Source organism: Phacochoerus africanus, chromosome 7, assembly GCF_016906955.1.
Source record: "Phacochoerus africanus isolate WHEZ1 chromosome 7, ROS_Pafr_v1, whole genome shotgun sequence".
Taxonomy (NCBI): domain Eukaryota; kingdom Metazoa; phylum Chordata; class Mammalia; order Artiodactyla; family Suidae; genus Phacochoerus; species Phacochoerus africanus.
The window spans coordinates 100,732,083-100,756,169 of NC_062550.1; the positions used below are offsets into that span (position 1 = coordinate 100,732,083).

General features: G+C 38.0%; 1 protein-coding gene across 1 annotated transcript in view; it reads left to right on the forward strand.

The window, feature by feature from the left end:
- Positions 1-19,167, forward strand: part of TSPAN19 (tetraspanin 19) — a 24,296-nt gene extending 5,129 nt beyond the window's left edge. The window contains exons 2-10 of the mRNA XM_047788338.1: positions 1,502-1,579; positions 2,846-2,938; positions 3,034-3,103; positions 7,028-7,161; positions 11,225-11,299; positions 14,562-14,672; positions 16,599-16,742; positions 17,674-17,757; positions 19,099-19,167. Of these exons, the coding sequence (XP_047644294.1) occupies positions 2,873-2,938; positions 3,034-3,103; positions 7,028-7,161; positions 11,225-11,299; positions 14,562-14,672; positions 16,599-16,742; positions 17,674-17,757; positions 19,099-19,167 (753 nt within the window). The 5' untranslated portion in view covers positions 1,502-1,579; positions 2,846-2,872. The remainder of the gene's footprint in view (positions 1-1,501; positions 1,580-2,845; positions 2,939-3,033; positions 3,104-7,027; positions 7,162-11,224; positions 11,300-14,561; positions 14,673-16,598; positions 16,743-17,673; positions 17,758-19,098) is intronic.
- Positions 19,168-24,087: the final 4,920 nt, after the last annotated feature.

A 24,087-nucleotide genomic window follows, 5' to 3' on the forward strand; every position in this document is an offset into this window, starting at 1 on the left:
ACATGACGCTCCCTTACCTTTCTGTGCAAACGGGGCCAGCGGCTTTCTTGGCTTGCTGCTAAGACACCTTGTTTGTTGTGTGCCAACTCTTTAGGTTGAGCTGTTTGCTATGGTCTGAATGTGTCCCCTCCAGATTCACATGTTGAAATATTTACACCCAGTTGATGGCGTTGGAAATGGGAACTTTAGGAGGCGATTAGCTTATGAGGCTGGATCCTCTCTGAGTGGGGTTAGTGCTCCTAGTAGAGGTCCCACAGAGCTCTCTAGCCACTTCTGTCATGCGAGGATGAAAGAAGTCTGAAACCCGGAGCCTTTATGTCAGACTTCCAGCTTCCGGAACTGTGAGAAATAAATTTCTGTTGTCTACTGAATACGTAGTCTGTGGCACTTTATCATAGCAGCCCAAATGAACCGAAACCCGACTGTTCTGAACTTACCATGAACATCTTCCTTAATCAGGTCATCTGACTTTGAGAGAATGGAAGTCCCTCCTTTTTTGACATGTGTCTCATGTAACACTTATTTGAGGAAGTTCTTACTCTGTGGGTTTCAATGAGATCAGCTTTGAGTATTTTCTCATTTCATGAAAGTCTATATTTTTTAAACCCAAATTCCTAATTATATCATTTGCTACCATCAAACCTCTGCTTAGTTTTTCTAGAGTTAATCCCTCATCTCTTTCATTTACTTCCATGGCATCAGCTCTCTGTAGCTGACTCCCAGGACTGCCTAGCCTATGCGCGCCACTTCCCTGCACTCCAATTCCAGTGCTTAGTCATAAGGATATCTTTTACCAGTTCGAGCCCACTTATTAAATATGATTTTATGAACTTCATGGCATTTCTTCAAACAATTCCAGTGATTATCACTATTCTTTTGTTTTCCCATTGTAAAAGCATCTTTCTGAGCCTCTTTGATTTTTCCTAGTTCAGAGTAAAGCATATTCAAACTGTATCCAAGCCCTCTCTTTCTCCCTCTAATTATCTTTTATACTGTCCTTTCCTAACTGTTGGGCACATTTTTGGCTTTTCCCAACCTAATCACTTCTTTCCTTGATCTTGGGCATATAGTACCCTCCACCTCTCGTTGAGAATTGACGTGTGACTAAGCATGTGCCAATGGAATAAGAGCAGAAGTGTGCAACCTTCATCTCGCTTGCTTAAAAGAGGCTCTCCTTAGTTGACCCATCCTGTTCCTCTCTGCTGGCTCTGAAGAATGACACCTTGAGCAAATACGGTAGCCATATAGGGAACAGGCTGGAACAAGCCCCACATTCCTAAGATGACTTCCCAGTAGAGATCCAATTACCCATCTTGGGCTGAGAGAAAATAAACTTCAGTTTAATTTTGTATTTGGGTCCTCTGATCAACTATTTCAGCCTTGACGCCAATCTGCTAATCATGACCGAATCAATGGTCAAGCCTGTGCTTTCAGCATTTCACACCAGAGTCACTGCAGAGAGTTCTCTTTCACTGGTCTCCTTTTTCTTTCCTATTTGTAGAGAAACTGAGGCCAGGACTTTGGGGTTAAGTTCTTGTTTGGACCATAGGAGAGGATCACAACTTCCTCATATGTTGAAGTAAGTAGAATTAGAGCTAAAAATGTAAATCTACAGCATCTTAGGAAGAAAATAAAATAAAAATCATGCCGTTTTTCTGAGTATCCCATGGCACAGGAGGAACCCAAGAATAAGACTAAAGGACGGAAACTGGAGAAATCAAATGACAGCAGGAGATTTCAGGGCAGAGAGTGAGAGACAAAGCCTGGAGAGACTCCTGAATCTGGGAGGCAGGACCTTGGGAATTTTTAGGAGGAATATGGCTTTGGGTTAAAGTAGGGAAGGAAATGCACGGAAGCGAACCTAGATATCCCTTACATGTCCACTTTCCAAGGCATCCTTCCGTTCAACCAGTAGATTGGTTTCTTTCTATCTAGGGTCAAATAGCTTCAAGTCAGCCTCACTGAATCCACTTTCACCAGCCAGTTAGGCACTGCATGTATTAAAACATCAGGAACTACAACACTTTAAAAGCTATAGAGCCAGCTAGAATTGAGACAATGAAGGGAAAAAAGGAAGACACAGAAACATACCCAGGAAAATGTGAAACCTCCGTATCTAGCAAAGTACCCAAGGGTTCGTTTCTCCATAAATGTTTTAGGAAAATCAGCAGTCTGGAAAATGATATTTATTTAAAACCACCTTAAGTTAGTTCCTTTCCATACACTGTATACCAACATAAATGGTAAAGTAATTACATAATTTAGTTCACTCAGTCATCGATTCACTCACCCAACATATAACTATTAAGTATCTACTATGTGCTAGAATCAGGGTTATAATGTTACACAACAATCTGGTCTCTCTGCTTGAAGACCTCTGTCTACATGAAAAGGAGACAAATAAAGGTGAAAATAGCCTCTAAATAGAAAGGTTTCCAAGGCAAGAGACCTCAGTGAGGAGTTGACATTGTTCTGGGAAAAAATGAGGACAGTCAGAGCTAAAGGGAAGATTTCTAGCAAGGAGAACAACGTGTGTCAAGACTGGAAACAAAATAAAATATTTTACTTTCCAAAACTTGCAAGAAATTCCGTGAGGCTGTTAACATATACACATGTCCTCTTGGTATCAATTGCCTGGCCCCAAAATGCATGTGAAGAAAGACAGGTACGGTTTCAATACACCCTTAATATTTCCTTATATTCAGGACAGCAAAGGGGAATATTATACTGACTGCTGGTATGAGAAGAAAAATATCCAAATAAACGGCATGAGTAGGCATAATTATTTAAAGTTGTTAGTTACTGTGGTGAGTGTTTATAGTAAAAGTTGCACTTATCTTTTCAGAATTATCCGCATACGGGGAGAAGAAGAATGTCAAGGAAAAACAAAACATTAATTTTTAAATACTTTCTTAATCTTATTAATGGAGCTTTCTTGGTAAGTATCTTCATAATTATGTAGTAAAGAAAATGGAGTGCATTTTTACTGGCAGTTACTTAAAAAATAAGTATTGGTTATCCTTTTTTTTGTAGGTTCTTGGACTTTTACTCATGGGATTTGGTACATGGCTTTTATTGGAACAAAATTTTTTCACAGCTTTGGGTATGTATCTATTTTTCTTTCCCTAAATCAAGGCATTTGGTTTTAAATAATTGCATTCATGATTTATGCAGCAGGTGGCAGTATTTCTCTAAAATTCATTCAGTTACGACCAGTTTTTCCTCAGAAAGTTTTTGTCAATTGATTTTAGAAACAACTTATTAAAAATGAGACTTATATCCAAGACCATAAAGGAGAGAGAATTTGGGGAGAGAGGGCTAGGAACTTTGGGCAAGAGAGATGAGAAAAATGGAGGAATGTGGTGGTTCTATGAACTCCAGACTTTTATAGATCTGTAGACTTGAAAAGATAACGGAAATCACCATAGTTTTACTGCCCAAATTAAATAACTTCTCTTAAAACTCAGTTACCACTTACTGTCACCATTAGTGGTTGGAAATAAAATAAAATATTACCTGTGGAAATATCTTAAATACACATCAATGAATAAATGGATAAGGAAGATACTTTTATATATAAAATACGCCATCGAATGTGCGTATGTACACACAAAATGAAGTATCATCTCGCCATTAGAAAGAAAAATCCTACCATTTGTGACGACATGGATAAACCTTGAAGGCATTATGCTAAGTGAGAAAGACAGAAGAACAAACATGATATGATATCACTCCTATATGGAATCTGAAAAAACTGAACTTGTAAGAACAGAGAATAGAAAGGAGGTTACCTGGGACTAGGCGATGGGGGAGTTGGGGAGATGTTAAGTGTTCAAACTTATAAATTAGTAGATAAATAAATGTTGGTGATTAATGCACAACAGAGTGATTATGGTCAACAATATTGTATCCTAAACTTCGATGTGACCAAGAGACTAAATCTTAACTGTTCTCAACACAAAAAGAAATGACAAATATGTGACATGATGAAGGTGTTAGCTAATGCTGCTGTGGTAATATTAATGCAATTTATAAACGTACCAGATGACACACTGCACACCTTAAACTTACTTCATGTAATGTGTCAGTTATATCTTAATAAAAAATATTCCTGTAGAATTTTGGATTTAAGGTTAGAAGACTGGGGCCAGTCTCACCCTAGATAGCCAAGATTGTGAAACACAGGACTTAGCAATACTCATGTTTTACCTTATGAACTGCGGAATATCGGAAATTGCTCTGGAGGAAAAACATGCGGGGAATTAGATTCTGGAGAGAGAGACAGGAAACAGAGAGAGAGAGACATCATTTGCTTCTGATTTTTCCAAGGCCCAAATGCATCTCCACATTTTTCCCAATGTGTGTTTGCTCAGATTATCTTTTTGCATTGTTCCCAATATTCACTAAATAAATTCAGTTATTTGGGGTTTATAGATGTGATTTACCAAATATTAATCAAATAATCGAATGCATTCAACTCTATTTTAAAAGCAATACATTTTATATTTCTCATAGTTTACCATTTTGTGGTATGCTGTGGTTACTGTGGATAGACACTTAACAGGCTAAGGGTTATTTTCATGTAAATATCCTTGGTTAGCAGAAAGGAAGCCACATTTCAAGTGCTCGGTAGCCACATGGGGCTGTTGGGTTCTGGCTACCTTGTCAGATAGCACAGTTACGAAACATTTCCATTATATGAATAAATTTTGTTGAACACCGCCGGTAATCATAAAATATATGGCAAAAAACCACCTGCACTTTAGAGCCAACAGATTTCTTAGTGGATATCAAGCAAGACAAAATTTGTTGTGGGAAACAGCAAGCTTACATATTACATATTAATGTAATATGTAATAAAGTGCTAAATTTCACCTATATCTAACTGCCTATTATCTTTATTCGCTTCTGTTTGTATCCTTGCTTATGCAAAAGTATTCAGGATGCCTGGGTGCATGAGCAATTTGCTAATTGTAAACGGCTGTGTGGAGATATCATGACAGCCTTTCTGTCTCCTTTCCTTTCCCACAATAATGAAAATAAGAGCTGCCACTTACTTGGTGTGGATTCTGTGCCGGGCACAGGGCTGAGCACTCTCCATATGGTATCTGATTTAACAGTGAAGTGATTAATGTGGAGCAAAAGGCTTCCTTTTATTTTTTTCTTTCCTTCCATTATGGATTTGACACATAATTCTTAATAACTCTAATGTACTTGCTTACAGAAAAAAAGACCTGCAAAGGGAGTCAGAAACTTATACTTCAAGTTCTATTTTTTTAAAAATCAGGTATTTAAAATACTCTGTGAAATCTCAGTTTTCAGGTCATAGAACTGAAATGACCCGTTTGAAGCAAGAAACCTTAGGTCCTACGCTCTTCTTGATCTGCAGCTGTTAATTAATTTCCCTGTTTTCAAGTCATTCTGCCCTCACCTCTCAATTTGCAATAACCCCATGCCGCCTCCGATCTCCATCTATCCCTCTTCCAATAGCCTTGTCCTCTGATCACCTCTCTCAACCGTCTTCCACATGCCACCGAAGGAATTAATTTAAAATGCAAACTTCACCATGAAACACCGAGAGCTTCTCTCACTCCCCATTACCATTATTTACTCACATGACGTGTATTTGGAGAGCATCGTCTCCATGAGTTGAGGATATAGTCATATACAAGAAAGATGAAGGGCCTGTCCTCATGGAGTGTAATACCAGTGAGGAAAGCTGGAAGACAGCACACAGAATGCTTATAATTTGACCTCTGCAAAGCTTGCCAGGCTCACTTGTCTGAACCTGTAAGTGCCAGCAATGCTAAGTGTCCTACACACACTGCACGGTCCTGCGTCTCAGGATGGTTCCACCATTCCGACTTAGAGACCTCCAGTGATGATTTAAAGCCTACGCCCAAGTGTTACCTTCTCCAGTAATCTCGCCCACCTTCACCTTCCAACCCTATTCCCCACTGGATTAGCTGGTCTTGTATCCAGTGGTGTGCCAGGAAATGTTCTAGGATGGAGTCTTGGTTTATGGCATTTGCTGATTTCTGTGGTATAAATAACCCCATGATGGCCAAATTCAGAGTGCCAGAGTGGACCGAGTGAGCTGACAGATTCTGTGAAAATTTAATAGTCGGCTTTGATCAGCCAGAACAGTCTGGTTCCAGCACACCACTGCCCACTGCCTCTGCTCTTCTCCCATAAAACCTAGGCCATGTTTATTTATTCTTCTTTTTAGAAAAATATTTGTTAAGACTACATCTGTAGTACTAAGCATTTAACAGTTAGTCTATTAACTATACATATATATATATATAGTCTCTAGCACAGAAAGCTCAGACTAGATGGGGAGAGAAAAAAAGATGGGGCCATATTAGCCATAAACTCAGGGTTTCATACAAGGTAAATTTAATCTACATATGTTAGGCACTGAAAAAATATCGTATGTATTTATTTATTTTCGTACTTTTTGCTTGTTATAACTGTACATGCCGCATATGGACGCTCCCAGACTAGGGGTCAAATCAGAGCTGCGGCTACAGGCCTATGCCACGGCCACAGCCAGGCAGGATCTGAGCTGCGTCTGCAACCTGCAGCACAGCTCATGGGAACACTAGATCCTTAACCCACTGAGTGAGGCCAGGGATTAAACCTGCATCCTCATGGACATTAGTCGGGTTCATACCTTTCTGAGCCACAGTGGGAACTCCCTCACAAATATTTTTTGATGAATGACTGAATGAATACATATTTGGAGGTACATTAGATCATAGAAGAATTCACCCAAGAAAAAGTTGTCTTCCTTCCTAGAAGACAATAAAGGTAAGGTAACGGCATCTTCTGAGATGGATGAAATTCTCTATCATGTCATTAAAGGAGTAAAAGTTGTTGCTAAGAGGAAATAGGATTAAGTTGTTCCTGGAATGAGGTGAAAAGAAGAGGAGAATCCTAGTGGGTTTCCCTAGAGAAACCTTGGGTTGCTGCATTTATTATTAAATTGAAAACAACTATCACTTAATAATGCACTATTTTGTAGTTTCTGCAGATGAAAATAAGCACTTAATAGTATTTATTTTTCGAATTTTGATTGGAACTGGATCTGCTATCATTCTTCTTTGTCTCTTGGGTTATTTGGGAATTCGCAGTGAAATCAGATGGCTCCTAATTCTGGTACGTATTTCATTTCCATACCCTGAATTTGTATCTTCAATTTTCAGTGTTCGGCTCACATAAGTGAGCAAGAATGACTTATGTCCCTGTAACACTGGAGTATAATGTGCACATGGGAGGAAGACAGTGAGGTTCCCCCTCCCAAGAATCTTTTCTCTGTGGAATTTTCTTGCTGAGTTTTCTATGGACCAAGTCTGGACCTCAACACTTGCACACATCGATATTAATTTTCAACAGAGTCCATTTTCAATAGGAGTCCATCTCCTAGGGTGAACTACAATGAACTAAACTTACATCTGAAGACTGAAATCAGAATAAACTATGTTAAAGCCAATGAAAAATGAAACGTATAGCTGGGAAAAGGAAACCTGGCCTGCAGATGGCACATTTTCTCTCTGTGGGTTTGCCACGTGGGAAGCTACCTTAGAGCTGAGATCATAATTTATAATTTAACAAAGAGAAATATACCTGCTGAGAAGGCCAGACTCTGACATCTGGCTGGCACACTCTTTCTCCCCAGGCATGTAATGTGAAAAGATACGTTATAACCAGGGACACAGACCTGAACATGAGCCATTTACCACACACGGGACTGGGATGGATCACAATCCACAGATTCATGTGAAATAGAGTTTGTAACGTTTCCTTAAATCAAATCAGTTTTGATTCACAAACGCTCTCTTGTTAAGCAAATAGAAAATTCAAGTGTAGCCAGTTGTGCCTCTCGCCAGGAAGAATGCAGAGATACTTAGCTTTCAAGTAGCACTGGAAGTCGGCTTGGTCACTGTACATTCTGGTTCTCAGTCTACAGTGGTTACCACTGGTTGTGTTACAGAATTGCCAACAGGAAAAATAACTTGGTATAAATAAGAGCTTTGGGGTAAACTTTTAGGAATAACAGTTCTAGGAATATCTGAGAATGATCTCTCCAGATATTTGGTAATGTAACAAGAGTTGTGCTGAGTTAAGGTAAGTGATGGAAACTTATTGGACAGCTGGGTCATCTCCAAATAGAAGAAGATACTGAAACATTCACTACTAAACACTGGTTTCACTTTACAGAGAAATTATCGGATGTTTGGTGCCACACTGAGGCATTTAAGAATAAAAAGTAAGCTGGTACAGAATTTGGATTTGGTCTTTCCGTTAAAACAAGGTTTTCTTAGAATGCTGCCTTCGGTAATGAATTGTGAATTTCTTTGCCTTTAAGTGATTCATATTTACTTTTAGGACCTTTCGTAGGAGTTCCCATCGTGGCACAGTGGAAACGAATCTGACTACCATCCATGAGGATGCAGGTTCGATCCCTGGCCTCTCCCAGTGTGTCAGGGACAGTGTTGCTGTGGCTGTGGGTACATAGGCTGGCAGCTGTAGCTCTGATTCAATCCCTAGCCTGGGAACTTGTGTATGCCAAGCCAAAAAAGAAAAGAAAAGAAAGGCCCTTTGTTACTTCAGTTAAGTGAATACATATTATGTCACAATGATCTATGATTCTATTTGACCAAGTGTTTAAAACATTTTGATGTTTTTAACAAACTTTCCAAATGTCAAATTCTAGTTAAAGTTCTGACCTCTAGCTAACTTGAAATGCTTCAGAGGGCTCCTGAGGCCTCTCAAAAATAAAAATAAATAAAAAATTAAGCTGACTGGGATTACTTCACAGGTTAAGTCAGGGACCACTGTCAATTAAAAGCTCTCTCTGATCTGAGTCACTGGCACCACCAGTATGAGTCAGTCACAGCTTCCCCTGTCCCTGTCTCACTGCACAGCATGGATTGGCAGACATTCTACAGAGGTATTAAAGTGACAGTACATCTTCAGAGAGGGAGAAAGAGGACTCACATGAGCACAAGTTTAAAAAGAGGCCGGACTCACTCTGCCCTCGTCTTTATACCCCATAGGGCGGACCTGAGTGAAGACCCCGTGTGATCTTCTGACTGGCCCTGGGCAGGATACCCTATTTGCATGGGGGACGGGTTGTATAGAGGTGGGGTGAGGAAGGGGTGACATTCCTTCTGCAGCAGGGAGTGAGCAGCCCAGGCTGGTCAAGGTGGGGGAAGCAGCATTACACTGAGACGTGGCCCGAGACTTGTGGGTTTATTCTCCTTGAGGGGACTTGAAACCTGTAACAGGTGTTCCCTTCAGGTCTGTGTGTTCTCCTGTTTGAATGGCTAGCGTGGCCAAGGCAGGGCTGCTCTTCATTGAGTAAATACCGAGACAGACATCCGTGAAGCTCTTTTGTGAGACTCCTGAAGTAGCCATTACCCCATTTCCTTCCCTGCAGTTCTCCTCCCCTGAGACCTGAGACATTCAGCCTTGACAATGACACAGCAATGAAAGGAGTCTTGCCTGATGGAGGCATTCGTTGCTGCCTATTGCTAATAATCACTACTTAGTATTATTTGAAATCACCCCTGGCAGAGGATAATTTAGGCGAAACTGGAAACCACACCTTCGTTTCCCTCTGGGCTCTTGATGCCTTACTCTGGCAAGGCCAGAAAGCCAGTGCTGGCTCCCATTGTTTTGGGAAGCCACAGACTCTAGATCAGTCTCAGAATCATTTTCATCTAAAAAAGATCTCACTCTCCCTTCTTCTTCTTCTCCTCAAAGACCCCCCCCCCCACTCTGCTCCCAGTTTATCTTTCTCTTCTTTAGGGCCTCTAGCATAGTTTTCTTAGGGACCCCCTGATGTTGGCCATAGAAACTGGGATGGAGAAATGGATTGCCGGAAAATTTTAATTTTCTCCTTGCCACACGTTTCTATTTAGGCAAAGGAGACTCCGTCTGCTCTTAATATACTGTTGGGGTTTGGGCATGGGAAAGGAAGGGGGAAACTAAAGGGAGAAAAACATAAACATCTTAAAAATGACTGCCTCATGCGATTCCAGTATGAATGGCTTCTGACTGAGAAGGTCTCAGAGAGCCCATTGAAGGGATTACGTGATACTAGGACCTGACAGCTTAGATCCTAGAGCCAAGATACCATTTTTCCTTCCAGACACAACATGGAAGGGTGTTGCAACATCTTGCAATCAGGACATGTTTGCTATTCTGAGTTCATCAACACTTTTTTTTGGTTTTTTTTTTGTCTTTTTGCCTTTTTCCAGGGCCTCACCTGCAGCATATGGAGGTTCCCAGGCCAGGGGTCCAGTTAGAGCTGTAGCCACCTGCCTACACCACAGCCACAGCAATGCAGGATCCAAAAGCCACATCCGAGACCTACACCACAGCTCACAGTAACGCTGGATCCTTAACCCACAGAGCGAGGCCAGGGATCGAACCCGCAACCTCATGGTTCCTAGTCAGATTCGTTAACCACTGAGCCACGACGGGAACTCCCATCAATACTTTTTTGATAGACACATTTTGTCTTTAACAATGTGAATTCACACAGTCAATCTGTGGGAAAATCTTACAGACTTAACCACTATTTTCCGGCCTAAAGGTGATTCTGAATGTTCCTACTCTAATCAAATAGGAAATAGTTTCGCAGTTTAACTCTTGAGACAGTTTTACTTCCTTCTTTGCAAGTTCTTGGGGCAGTCTCTCCCTGTTCTGAGTGCTAATAACACAAATACAGTGAATATTTCTTATTTCTGTGCACATCTAACTGCTGTTAAAAGATAATTTTCAAAGGTAAAATCATGAATCACCTATAGGTAAATGAGCATGTGTCAGACTTAACATAGTAGGCTGCAATTTAGTGGGATCTGAAGTGTTAGCGGAGTGGTGTAAGCAGAGGCGGAGTCATTAAGATCCCCTCTAAGACAGTTTTAGGACTGAATGAAGAGGGTATAATCACCAGCTCCAGGGACTAAGCAGGCTGCTAGGGTTCTCATGAAATACCGTCACTTCTTTCGGTCTTACTCTCATCCAAATGTTCATTGATTTTTTTCTTTGCCTTTTGTTAATTTCAGTCATGCATAAAAGAGAAGGAGATTTCCGCAATACCAGCATATATTTTAAGACTGTATATTTCATATGATGTTCATTTTCCCCTCATGGTAGTATCTAAAAATATACGCGGGACCTAGGTGCTCACGTTTTGCTTCTTTTGTTGTAGTATGCAGTGCTGCTGATGTGGGCCTTTGGGGTTCAGGTTGTGCTTTCAGCACTCATCTCCGCAAAGAAAGAGGAGGTATGGGAACCTCGTCCTTTTATTTGAAAAACAAGGAAAATCAGATACGTTAGATTATTGAGACCTCAACCTACATTCAAAGCTAACAGTGGGAGTTCTCTTCTGGCATTGTTACTGTGCAGCTCGGGTCACTGCTGTGGCATGGGTTCAATCCCCAGCCTGAGAACTTCCTTAGTGGCAAAGAAAACAAAACAAAACCAAACAAACCACTACAAGTATGTGTCTTTGGGGGGAAAATGATTCCATTAAGTTCTAGAATCCTGTATAAGGAGGGAGGCTGGGATCAGACCGGGATGGTGGGCTAGAGGAACACGTCTTTCACTCTGTCCGCACAAGATTGAGAATGTCATAAATACCAAAGAATGTGAGAAAGGAGGAGGAATGCTTAGTGTGGGGAACCCAAAATCAGCCCCCCAGCCAACCCTGGCTACCACTACTGACCCAATCTTTAGACTTGTATTAATTTTAAATTTAGTAATTTCATTAAATAAGATTATTGAATGATTCATGTATTTTGTACAGGTATGGTCCTGACTGATACAATTAAATTCATTAGAACAAGATTTCTGTTTTTCAAGTCCAAAAAAAGCCCATAATAAATTGCCTGAAGACCTCCTTGATAACACACCTTGCCTATGACAGCCTATAGTGACTTTTAATTCTTTAAGACATTTCGGTGTTTCAGAGCAAACAAGGTCTGTGTTTGTATCATGGGAACATGTCCTGTAGCAATAAGGTCATGGACTTGAAGTTACACGGATCTGCACGTGGCTAGACATCAAGGATCCACAAGCCAGTGAAGAGCCTGAAGCCTATGTCTTCATTTACCTCCCTTCCAGAGCGATCACTTCCCTTCCAGAGCGGACACTTAAAAAGTTCCTGTCATAGAGTAGCTATTTGAGGACTGTCTACTTTCCCTTAATGCATTTTGAAGGAGACTATGATTAATTCCTTTACCTCCTAGCCTTCACATTCTCTCCACCTCTCAACTCCTAATCAATGGCCAAACCTCAACAAAATATTTCCTGTATAACACCGTTGCCATCCAACTTCATTTGGTCTTTTGTGCTTGGCTTGTGCTTCTGGATATCTAATTATCCAGGACCTATTGTTAAAGGCTTGGCCTTTGGAGCTGAAATTTCTTCTCTCCACATCCAAAATGAGGGTGTGTACGTGAGTATGCTTATGTGAGTCCCATAAAGCTGTTTTGGTGGCCAAGTACCAGATCTCAACCCATTAGTATCTCACTTTTGGACCTGGTGATAGAACCTGAAGATCACACTTAGAGACCCTGAACACAGAGAGTTAATGTGTGTCACCCATATTTACTTGAGCACTGTTCACATAATTCTCTCCACCTGTTTTAAGAGTAGTAAGAATTGCCATTTTTAATAACTACCAGGGGCCAGAGACTGTGATAAGTACTTTACAGGCGCTGCAGTACTGGTCCTCACAACAGCTCCTGGAAATACACTCGTAGTCCTACTTCCTAGAGCAGGAAACTGAGGCTTTGAGAGGGGAAATATCTGCTTCTTTATATCACGGCCAAATAGAGCCTAAACTCTAATACTTATTAACTGTTTCCAGAGATAAAAGCTTTGCTTACATTAACTTGCCTTCTACATTCAAACTGGACTAAACTCTCAGGAGCCTCTAGATTTTCTGTCGTTTAGAGTGCCTAATTCCGTTTTGGAGGTGCCCTAGGGATTCAAAGGATGTTTGTCAAAGTGAATACGTGTGAGGGAAGTTTATTTGTATAGTAGTCCCATAGATGATGTATGAAACTCATTTTTACTCTTATGTACGAAGGTGTGATTCATAAGCACGCTGAACTCCCAAATAATGCTTTAGAAGGTAAACAAGGACCTAAGTCTGCCCTCTCCCCAATGACACAAAATGGAAAGACACCATCATTTCTCTTCTAAGCAAAATTAACTTATAGAATAAGTTACATTACTTATGGATCTAAATAACACATTATATTATTCTAATCTTAAATGTATTAAAGCATAGATATATATGAGTTTATTCAACTTCTACAGATGTCTTAATTATTATAGTATTCCCACCAGTTACTTCATTTTCATTATTCAAAGACATGTTATTATGAGAAATTATTAGACTAGAATTCAAGTGAATTATTTTTAAAAGTCTCAGCTCTTCTTCTTTATTCGTGTAAACAAAGCAAATAATTATATTTTCTCAGTATCTGTCTCCTTGTTCATAAAATGCAAATAATAACAGGCCTTTCTTCCTTTTGCCATTTTTTAGGGCCAAATTAGGAATTAGTTATGAAAATCATATAAACTTTTCAATGCTTAAGCAACTTGCTATTAAAAATTACCTCTGCCATATCTAAGTTTTGAAATAGTAGTTTTCCTCCAAACTTTCAGCTATGATTGCTTTTGTTTTAGCATTGTGAAGAGATCACTTTTTTATTAAAAATCATAATTCTTGTAAAAATGCACAATAGACATAGGTCAGTAATTTTATTTAACATCTTAATTCATGCAGGAATTATTAAGATATAAAAACTAATTCAGGAGTTCCCTGGTGGCCTCGAGGTTAAGGATCCTGTGTTGTCAAGGCTCAAGTTCGATCCCTGGCCCAGTAACTTTTGCATGCCAGTGGTGCAACCAAAAAATATTTAAAAATTAAAAAATTAAAATAAAAATCAATTCAAAGGAGAGTGCAAAGAGAAGACATTTGTACAGATACAAAACCTATACACAGAACAGGCTTGAAAAGGGGAGGGATCAGGTGCATTCCCCCCCCAGTAAAAATTCATCTGCACTTCTCTGACAAAGAATCATTTGTCTAAGTACAGTTTTCTGCAACCTACAAAGTTGTGAAATAAAAATTACAAAAGGTACAGTCTCATGGAATCAGAGGATCCTGAAGGCATACTATCGAGGAAGCATAGTTTTCACTGAAAAGATGCTCAGTCATCTTTTTTTGGCCTGTTTTAAAGCCTTTCACAAATCTTCCTGAGGGTTTGAGAAGAAATGCAGAATGCTTCAACACTCAGGCGAATAGCACATCATTTGCTCCCTAATCATAAAATAAGTCTGATGTAGCCTTCGTATAGATCAGTGTGAAAGACCAAACGCCTCAGTGCTCACGGTTTACCAAATACAATTATAAGGAAGAAAAAAACACTTAGAAATAGGTAGAAAACAACAAACTGGCTTTGAATACTTTTTATGAGGAACTGTAAGGGAGGTTTCTATCAATTTTTCATTTTCAATAAAATTTTCAACAGGTTCACCAAGTATGGCATGATGAAATTGATTCAGTCATTTCTGAGTATGGCTCTAAGGATCTGCCTGGAAACATACCCAAGTGGATGATTCTGGATGCCTTACAGAAAACAGTAAGATTAAATTAGCATAAAACTAAAACTTAGACACCAAAAGTCATCACCGCAGAGAAGCAGGGAGACATGGAAGGAGAGGGGACGGGGCAGAGGAATGAGAAGTTCCCACATTTCATCTAAACAAACCAAGTGGGATAGGATTGTCCCCACTTACAGATCTTGAGTTTTATCCTTCTTGTGGAATGCATCCATATATCCTTTCTGGGTTAACTGGTGTGTGTTTTAACCTGGATGCACCTGTAAACGTGTTGGGGGGTCTTCTGCCAAGTGGAAGAATCTGCACTGTTGCACCTGCGGGGAGAAAAGGTCTAAGCACAGTCCCTGCTGGCAGCAGAGCGGTGTGGTGGCTACCGCTTGAGCCTGACTGTTAAGTTGACCTTGCGATAACTTTGTGATCTTGGATATGCAACCTTCTTTACTTCAGGCAGAAGAAGCCCTACCTCTGGTTGTCAAGAATGTAGAGAAAGCCTTGGACCCGGGACATAGTAAGCAACTAACACTTGTTAGCTAAGGTTATTAGGATTATTATTTCATGGTTCAGATTTTTCTTGGCAAGGTAAGGGAATGTATGTAGTCTGCCAAATGTTTTACAAGAATAGATTAGCACAGGAAAAGAGTAAACGCTTGATTAAAAAAGACAGCATACATTTACTTAGCATAGGCCATTTAATAGGTGCTTTGCACATGTTAAGTCATTTAGTCCTCCCAACTCAATGAGGTAAGAACATTATCCTCATTTTATAGAAGGTCAGAGAAATGCAGTAACCTAAACAATGTCACACAGCTAATAAGTAGTAGTAGAGCCAAGATTCAATCCCAGACAATCTAGCAGTAGATTTTGTCCTCACATAAAAATAGTTAGGACTTTTAGCATATTTAATAACAGAAATGCTTTTTAGGAGAACTTAAATGTTTTATAAATGCTTTTATTTCGCTCATATTTTTTTCTGGTGTATGTGATCTGAACATGTATTGCATTTTCTATTGCATCATGACTGATTGCAGAGTATCAAACCTTCCTATGGTCATAAACTGATAATTAGGAAAACAGTTCTATATGTATGACTTCACTGTTATTAAAAAGAATATGGCTGTGACTATTTTCCTTATCATCTTGTGGGGTTTTTTTCTGTGTGTCAGCTTTTCACACAATACAAAATTTAAAGTTCACATCTCTTATCAACTCTAAGAATGTAGAAAGAACCCTGAGTTTCTATGTATACTAAATACATATGGTAGCATATTATGGATAAATTATAAAGAGAATTCTTATAGGTAGGGAGTTCCCATCGTGGCTCAGCAGTAAACGGACCTGACTAGTACCCATGAGGAGACAGGTTTGATCCCTGGCCTTGATCAGTGGGTTAAGGATCCAGCATTGCTGTGAGCTGTGGTCTAAGTCACAGATGCGGCTCAGATCCCTAGTTGCTGTGGCTGTTGGCATAGGCAGGAGGCTGTAGCTCTGATTCAACCCCTAGCCTGGGAACTTCCATGTGCTGTGGCTGCGGCCCTAAAAAGACAAAAGACAAAAAAAGAAAAATAAAAGAGAATGCTTATAGTTAGGAAAAGCTACGGCTAGGGGATTCTCTCTTCTATGTTCTAGCTCTAAACATGGTTTACTAAATCAAGTACATCTTTCATCCTGCGCTTCTACAACGTGAATTCACACATAGCAATTTCATTCAAACACAGCCCACATATATGAGTAGAGATCTTAGGTCTGATTAATATCAACCAGAGCAGCAACCAAGTAATGGATTAAACAAACAAATAAAAATATACTTATTTGTTTAATTCACTACATTTCAATGGAGAATAAATTAATAAATTTCTCACAAAACCACTTTAATATGTATAGGAATCATACAATGAACTACAGTTTGAATATTTTACAGTAAAACTTAACAGAATCTTTTTTTCTAGTTACAGTGTTGCGGACAAAAAAATTATACAGATTGGATAAAGAATAAGAATAAAGAAAATTCAGAACAGGTGCCATGTTCTTGCACGAATTCTACATTAAGAAAGTGGTTTTGTGATGAGCCAAGGAATGCAACTTACACAGAGGTAAACATAAGTCGAGGCTTCTCCAGTGTTTACAGAGCCCTTTATTGCAAGTCATTTTAGAATTCTGAGCTAATTTTTATATTGAAAACAATGTTATTCATGGTTATTAGGCTTTTAATCAACTTCAGTAAACTGAAACCATAGCAAGGCATATTGTATCTTTTCAAGTATACAGTAAATTAGTTAAACTTTCTGGAGTATGAAATCTAAATGGTCCTACAATTTGAGATACCATCAACTGTCCCCTCATCCATCCTCTGATGGAGGCGGCGCCTTTGGCAAATCTCTGGTGTATGCGATTAGTGATGGAGCTGCAATGGCAGAAGGGAAGAGGCATGAGGTTTGGCAGAAACTGAGGAAGGAAACCCCAGAAGGGACAAAAGTGGTGTTTAGGTAAACGTGGCAGAAGCAAGAGTAGAGGTTCATCTGTAGCAGCTGCTATTTGTAGATACGGGATATTGGTAAGCTAGGGATTTCCATTCCAAGACCTTGTAATACTCCATGTAGTTTATATACTGATGTAATATGTTGTAAATTTAAGATGTATCTTTCAATTATATAATGCATTCTCAGATAAATAGAGCATTATGTTTTTTAAAAGTTTCTTTATTTGGTAAATATACTTTAGGCAGTAGTATATATATATATATATACACATATATATATATATACACCCTACTGAATTACAATAGTTTGCAGAAAACTTATTAAATTTCTGATTTCAACTACGTGACATCTTAGCAACTTTAAAAGCAGCAACTGAGGCATCCTACTATTATATGAAGGTTTCTGGACTAAAAAAAATTCCATCTCAACTTAGACACTACCTTGCTTTTTAGACTTCGATAATTTGCTAATCTCTTCTTCTTTGAAATAGAATTATATATAAAACCATTTCTGTCTTTAAGTCAATCTAAATTCTTTCCCTTAGGGTTGTGAACATAAAATCAACACATGGTATCATGCCAATGCTTTAACCTTAGTTAGAATTAACTTTGGACTTCTGGCTTCAGAGGTAAGCTTTTGTTGATGTATTTGAAGATTTAAAAAAATCAAGTATAAACTATACAGGATAAACTGCAGAACAACCAGGTGGACACCTAATCCAACAAATTAACCTAGTAAGAGCCAGGACATTGAGACTGTTCACACCCAGTAGAGGAATAGGTTCCAACTGGAGGAGATAGCCCTAAATTAACCTGGGTAGTGCCTGTTAAGAAGTTGTCATTCTGGGAAAGAGTAATTTCATTGCTTTGTAATTTAAAAACAAAAATACTTCAAATCTGAGCAGGGAGAGCATCATGTTCAGTGGTCTGCAAGTTGGCAAATTTCTTAAATCTAGGCAGATCCTGGATATTAGTAAATCTGTTCACCCGTATACTCATTAATTCATTGCTTCATTCATTCATTCAATAAATATGGAGGGGGGTGAACATCTGTTGTATGTCTGGTGCTATTCTAGATAACTTGAGATACAATGGGAAGCAAAATTTACATATTCCTTTATCTCTGGTGTACCAAATGCAGAAAGGAGTTTCAGAAATACTACTTCATTCTCCAGTGTCAATGAAGGCTACAGATGTAAAGAAATTGTGAGGATGGACAGATTATAATTGTGTAGACTATTACATTGCAATAAATACGTAATGCATGTTTTAGTCAAAATAAGATACCAAATTTAATTTTGTGTTGATCCACAAAGGCATTGGCCTTAGGTTTTATAAATTTTCTTCGGCTGGTTACAGTATTAATTTCAGGAGGGTGGTAAACAATGCTTTTTCTAAGCATTGATATCATTCTTTTAAAATGCATATTCTCTATTGTACTCATGCCCAAGTATTTAAGACAAAACTGAATGGGGGAGAGTATCTGTGCCCCATCTTTATCATCTACCCTCTGCAGACCACCTTTTATGATCCCGTGACAAAAATCATGCTGTAAAGCAGAAATTGACTTAACACTGTAAATCAACTATTCTAATTAAAAAAAAAAAAAAAGGAAAGAAAAAAAGAAGAGGAAATTTTGTAGAATATTGATGGCATGGTTACAAAGGTAAACACAAAACAGATTAGCAATTCATCAAAGCATCTAGCTTAATGATAACCCATGTAATTAATATTGAGCAGTCTATTCCTTAGTCCCTTCTATTAATGAACTTGGTAACTCCTGGGTTACCCTAAAAGACCCACTCTGTAGACTTACTCACAACTGCATGTACCTTATTCTGAAATTTTCTCATCCTTCTTGATCCCTTTTCCTTGTACAGAATGCATTTTGGTGATTATATAGTATTAGCTTTACAAATTATTCATATTGATGACATTTTGATCTCTTACTGTTTCTTTTTTCCCAAAAGGTTTTGCAAGTCGTGTTAACTTTTTCTTTCTTCAGACACATCAAGAATAGAATATATGCAGAAAAGTGATCTTTGGATTTTAATTTGTCTGGAAGAAACCAGTTAATTTTCAAAATAATCATGTCGTATTCTTCTAGTCCAAAAAAATGTTTTGAATGACATTCATTAAGTTTAGGATTTATTCAGAGTCATTGGTTATATATAACACAGAATTATTGGCTGCTATAATATATCACTCCATGAAATTTTTCTTAATTTAGTTTTTCAAATATCTGAATTCAGAGGGTATTATCATATATTCTAATTTTAAAATGTGGTACCACATTTTGAGTTTCTTATGTAGAAAAAAATACCAATATGATATTTAGAAAATACTAAATAAGCAATTATAACATGTACTTTACACTTGCAAATTTCAAGGAAACAACACTGATTTATAGGAGATTTAAAAGAAGGATTAAAAGTATTCATGGCACTGACCTTGACATTTAATTAATCATTGATTTCTCTTGTCTTTTAATTTCTTACAAGTGGGTAATAAAATTCTATAGATTTGGATATACTTTAGGGTCAATAATAAAAATACTAAAATAACGATGGATTTTTAACTATAGCAAAAATAATCTATCTACTCACTGAGTTCTCATATTCTTATTCCTCATTTTCCCCCTTTTTTGGGAATTTTGTTCAGTGCATTCACACACAATTCTCTGAAGTATATAAAAATAACCTACCTGTTCTATATTCCTAACAATGATACTGTGAGAACAGAAAAAATCTTTGAAAAAATAAAAAGTGCTATACAGATATGAGATATTATCATATCATTGTTGTCCTTTATAGAAAAAAGCTGCCTTGACCTTGAGGAAAGGAAGAAAGGATAGATTTCCTAAAGATACTGCATTGCACCCACTCCTACAGAAGGAAAACTCTGATTTATTAATTAAGTCATATCTCTGCATATATCTATTCAGGACATTACAGATTTCAGAGACCTGTGGACTTTTCTAAGTCAGCACAAAAGAAAATATAATAACCATTTTCTCTAAAATGACCTGTAAATAGATGTGCCTTCTATTCACAAAGGAAAATTCTCTTGAGATTTAAAAGCTCATTTTCAAATTCCTATTTTCAATAAAATATACCACAGGAACACACTGACAACAAAAATCTCTCTCCTGCTTGAAAGTTGAGAACCAACTTATTTATAATCAAATAAATATTATAGAAATATATTCTATTTGTTTTCACATCAAGGGAACCAAAAAGGGTCTCTACATACTAGATTGTCTATTTTCAGTTAATACAATTAAATCACAAAATATATGCACCATTGACCAAATCTATCACCTTTATGATTTTAGGAAACGTTGTTTTAAAGGATGTTGCTTTACACCTTGAATAAAATAAAGACTTATTTGGTAAGATAAAATAGAGTAGATTAGGGTCATACCTCCCACTTAAACTTTTTTTTTTTAACTTCTGAGTTAGAAAACATAGAAAGTTCTGAGAGTCAATCTGGATCAGAAGTGAAACAGTGAATTAAAATTTAGAGCAACACGTAGTCCCGACTTCCCCTCACATTGTCATACCACTTGCAAAAACACATTTAACTTACTCCAGGCTCCCTGTTTTAATTATGTTTCCAAAAATCAGGGCAGTTTTTTTGGCGCTATATTCGTGGACTACCTTCAGATTCCTTTTATCTTCTTATACATGCATTCAGTTAACAAGCATTTATGGAGTACCTACTATGCTCCAAGGACACTGTTCACTATTGAGGTAAGAAGAGATCCAACTATAGTTCCTCTTCGGAGCTGGCTTCAGAGACATATACCTTGTCTTTAGAAGAGCCCTAAATTTGGTTTAATACTTGGCAGGTGTCATCTTGAAATTCTTAATAATTTTTGAACAAGGGGTGTCACATTTACACTTGGACTGGTCTCTCTAAATGGTAGCCAGCCCAGTCCCTCTAGCAAACTTAGAGTCAGTCACACATCCTGACGTGTGAACACGTCAAGCGTACATATGGGATAATTTTTATGGACACCCAGAAAGAAAATGCCCGTTTGCTTTAGAAAATCAGAGAGCACTTCAAAAAGCAATCACTCGTTCAACAGTTACTTATTAAGCAACATCTAAGTGCTAGAGAAAGGGTAGAGAATAAAACAAAATGAAGAAATGAAAAATCGTGAAGGTTACATTCAACTCAGCGGAGCCAAACAATAACACAGAAACAAAGTTATTATGTGAGATGGTAGGAAGTGCTATAGAGAAAAAGTCAGTCAGGAAGTAGCATAAGGGGAAGTAGGAAGCTTGCAGTTTGAAACAGGACTTCCAAAGGGGGCCTCACTGGAAAAATGACTTTTGAGATGAGATGACCAGCAGGAAGAACACTGCAAGTGCAAGAGGAAACAGCAAGTCAGAAGGAAGAAGTGACATGACACAAAAGTGAGCACTGTGAGTTCAAGGATAGGGCAAGACAGCCTATGTAGTGGGCGTGCAGTGAGTTGGGGGACTGGGAGGTTGGGGAATGTAGGGAGGTTCAGAGGCGGAACAGGTCTTATAGGGACCTGTCAGCCATTCTCAGGGCTTTAGTTTTTATTGAGTGAAACGGAAAGCAAGTGGCAGGTTTTGTACAAGTAACATGATTAAGCTTATTTTTTAATTGGAGCAAGCTGGCTTCCATGTTGAAAACAGACTCAAAAGGCACAAGTATGCAAGCAGGGAGAACGGACTGAACTCTATTTAACAATCCAGATAAGAGATGATGGTGGGTTTGGCCAGAGAACAGAAGTGGAGTTGGTGTGAAGGGATCAGATTCTGTCTATCTTTTGTGCTAGAGTCATCAGAACGTTCCTGCAGCTTGAAGGGAGAGATACGAAAGAAGAAGGGGAGCCAGAGGGAGGATAGAGTTATCATTTATAAACATGGGAAAGACTGTGGAAGAAGCAAGGTGATTTTATTTTTTTTCCCCATTTTTTTGAAGTTTATTGAAGTATAGCAGGTAGTTTCTGCTGTACAAAAAAGTGATTCAGTTATACATGTACACACATCCCTTCTCTTGCAGACTCTTTTCCCACATAGATCACCGCAGGAGAGTGGGTAGCGTTCTCTGTGCTACACAGCAGGTCCCCGTTGGCGAATACCTCACGGTGCATGTGCCAATTCCAGCCCCACGTCCAGCGCCCCATCACCTGTGCCCTTTGGTAACCATCAGTTTTTCAAAGTCTGTGAGTCCGTTTCTGTTCGGCAAATAAGTTCATTTGTGTCCTTTCTTTAGATCCCACATATAAATGATAGCAACGCTTAACACTTGAAAAATCCTGCTGAGGTAATTTGTTATGTGTCTGCAGCCCCCACTAGTCTGTAAGAACCTCAAGGCTAGGGCTATTTTGAGTGTCTTTGCAACCCCAAAGGCTTACTCAGTACTTCCCAATGTAGCTGGCCAGCAAATGTTAATGAACTTTAATGGTCAGATTACTCGGTGTGTCGTGAGTTAAAATCCTATTGCCCTTTTAGGTTGTCTGACTCTGTGCTCAATGGTTTTAACTTCATTAGACTCTCATAAATATAATCTGTCCAAACTTGGTTGGTAAACAGTAGCTGCTAGTTTAGTTAGTCACTGCCACTCACGTCTCCTTTCTCTAGGAACCTGAATGGGAGATTTTGGAAGAACAAAAACTTCTTTAAAAGAATTTCCTTGAACCAGAAATTAAAAAGAATACTAAAATAGAAATATTATCAGATAATCCTGTTTGTTCAATGTTTGCGACATTTGTTTAATGTGTGTATGCCTTTATTTTCTCTTTCTGATCTCAGGGGAGTGATTCTTCAGGGACGTTGGAGCCCCTGGCAAAAACAAAACAAAACAAAACAATCTAATATTTTTACTGATAGAAGCCTGAAAAGAAAAAAAAAAATTTTATACTCCCTGTTATGGTTCATTGTTTAACCTCTTCTATTACTTTTTCTTTATTCCTTTTTCTTTTGCAGTCACCCATCAGGTGAAAGAGAATAGTGGCATATTTCCAGTAAATCTATAAATATTTATTGAATGGGAATGGATTTTCACACTATATAAATGGTAAAACCAGGGAAAGCAGAAGCTATTCCTTGAAAAATCAAATTATTTTAAGATTAAATCTTTGCTAGTATTCTGAATATTTGGAACAAAATAAAAGGCAATACTTTTGTACAAGAACATTTGTAACGTGAAGAGAAAGTATGTAATCATTGTTGAAAACTATTAAAGGTTACTACTAATTGCACTTGAGGACAGTAGACATTCTCCTGTATGTCTGAAAAGATTTATGGAATGAAACATGCAGAACTGCTCACTTCTTTAATTAATAGTTCCTCATGGTTGCACATTTTATTTCAGGGAAAAAGTAAGACTCTCTATAGTGTCTTTATCAGAAAATTGGTATCAGAGATGTGTAAATGTATGCATATAAATAGCATTTAAATTATTATATGTAGTGGAAGTAGAAGATACAATATTTAAAAATCATTCATTTTATGATAATTTTCTAGGATATAGACACATTATATACAATATAAATCAGATTTTATAACTGATATTCTACTGTAAGTTGTTTACTATTTATTCATTTATTTTATTTCACTCAGGAGGAAATGCTATTTTTTTCATTTTGAAATATGGTTTATCACTATATAACTCCAGAAAAGAGAAAGAATGAGAAATAAAGTAAGATTTAACAACAAAGTCATTAATTTTCATGTTGTATTAAGTATATCACTACCTAGTGTGTTTCTAAATACCACTAAATGAAAAATGGCCTGCATGTGATGGGGCCACAAATTTAAAGCAACTGAAATTATAAGAATTTCTTCTGTTAAAAAATACAGTAAGTTTTGAAAAGTCCACTTCTACAAGAAAATTCGGTAAACATTACCAGTAAACTCAAACTGAATTATGCACAAAATAGACACAACATTGAGGGGTTTATTTTTTGAGTCTCTATG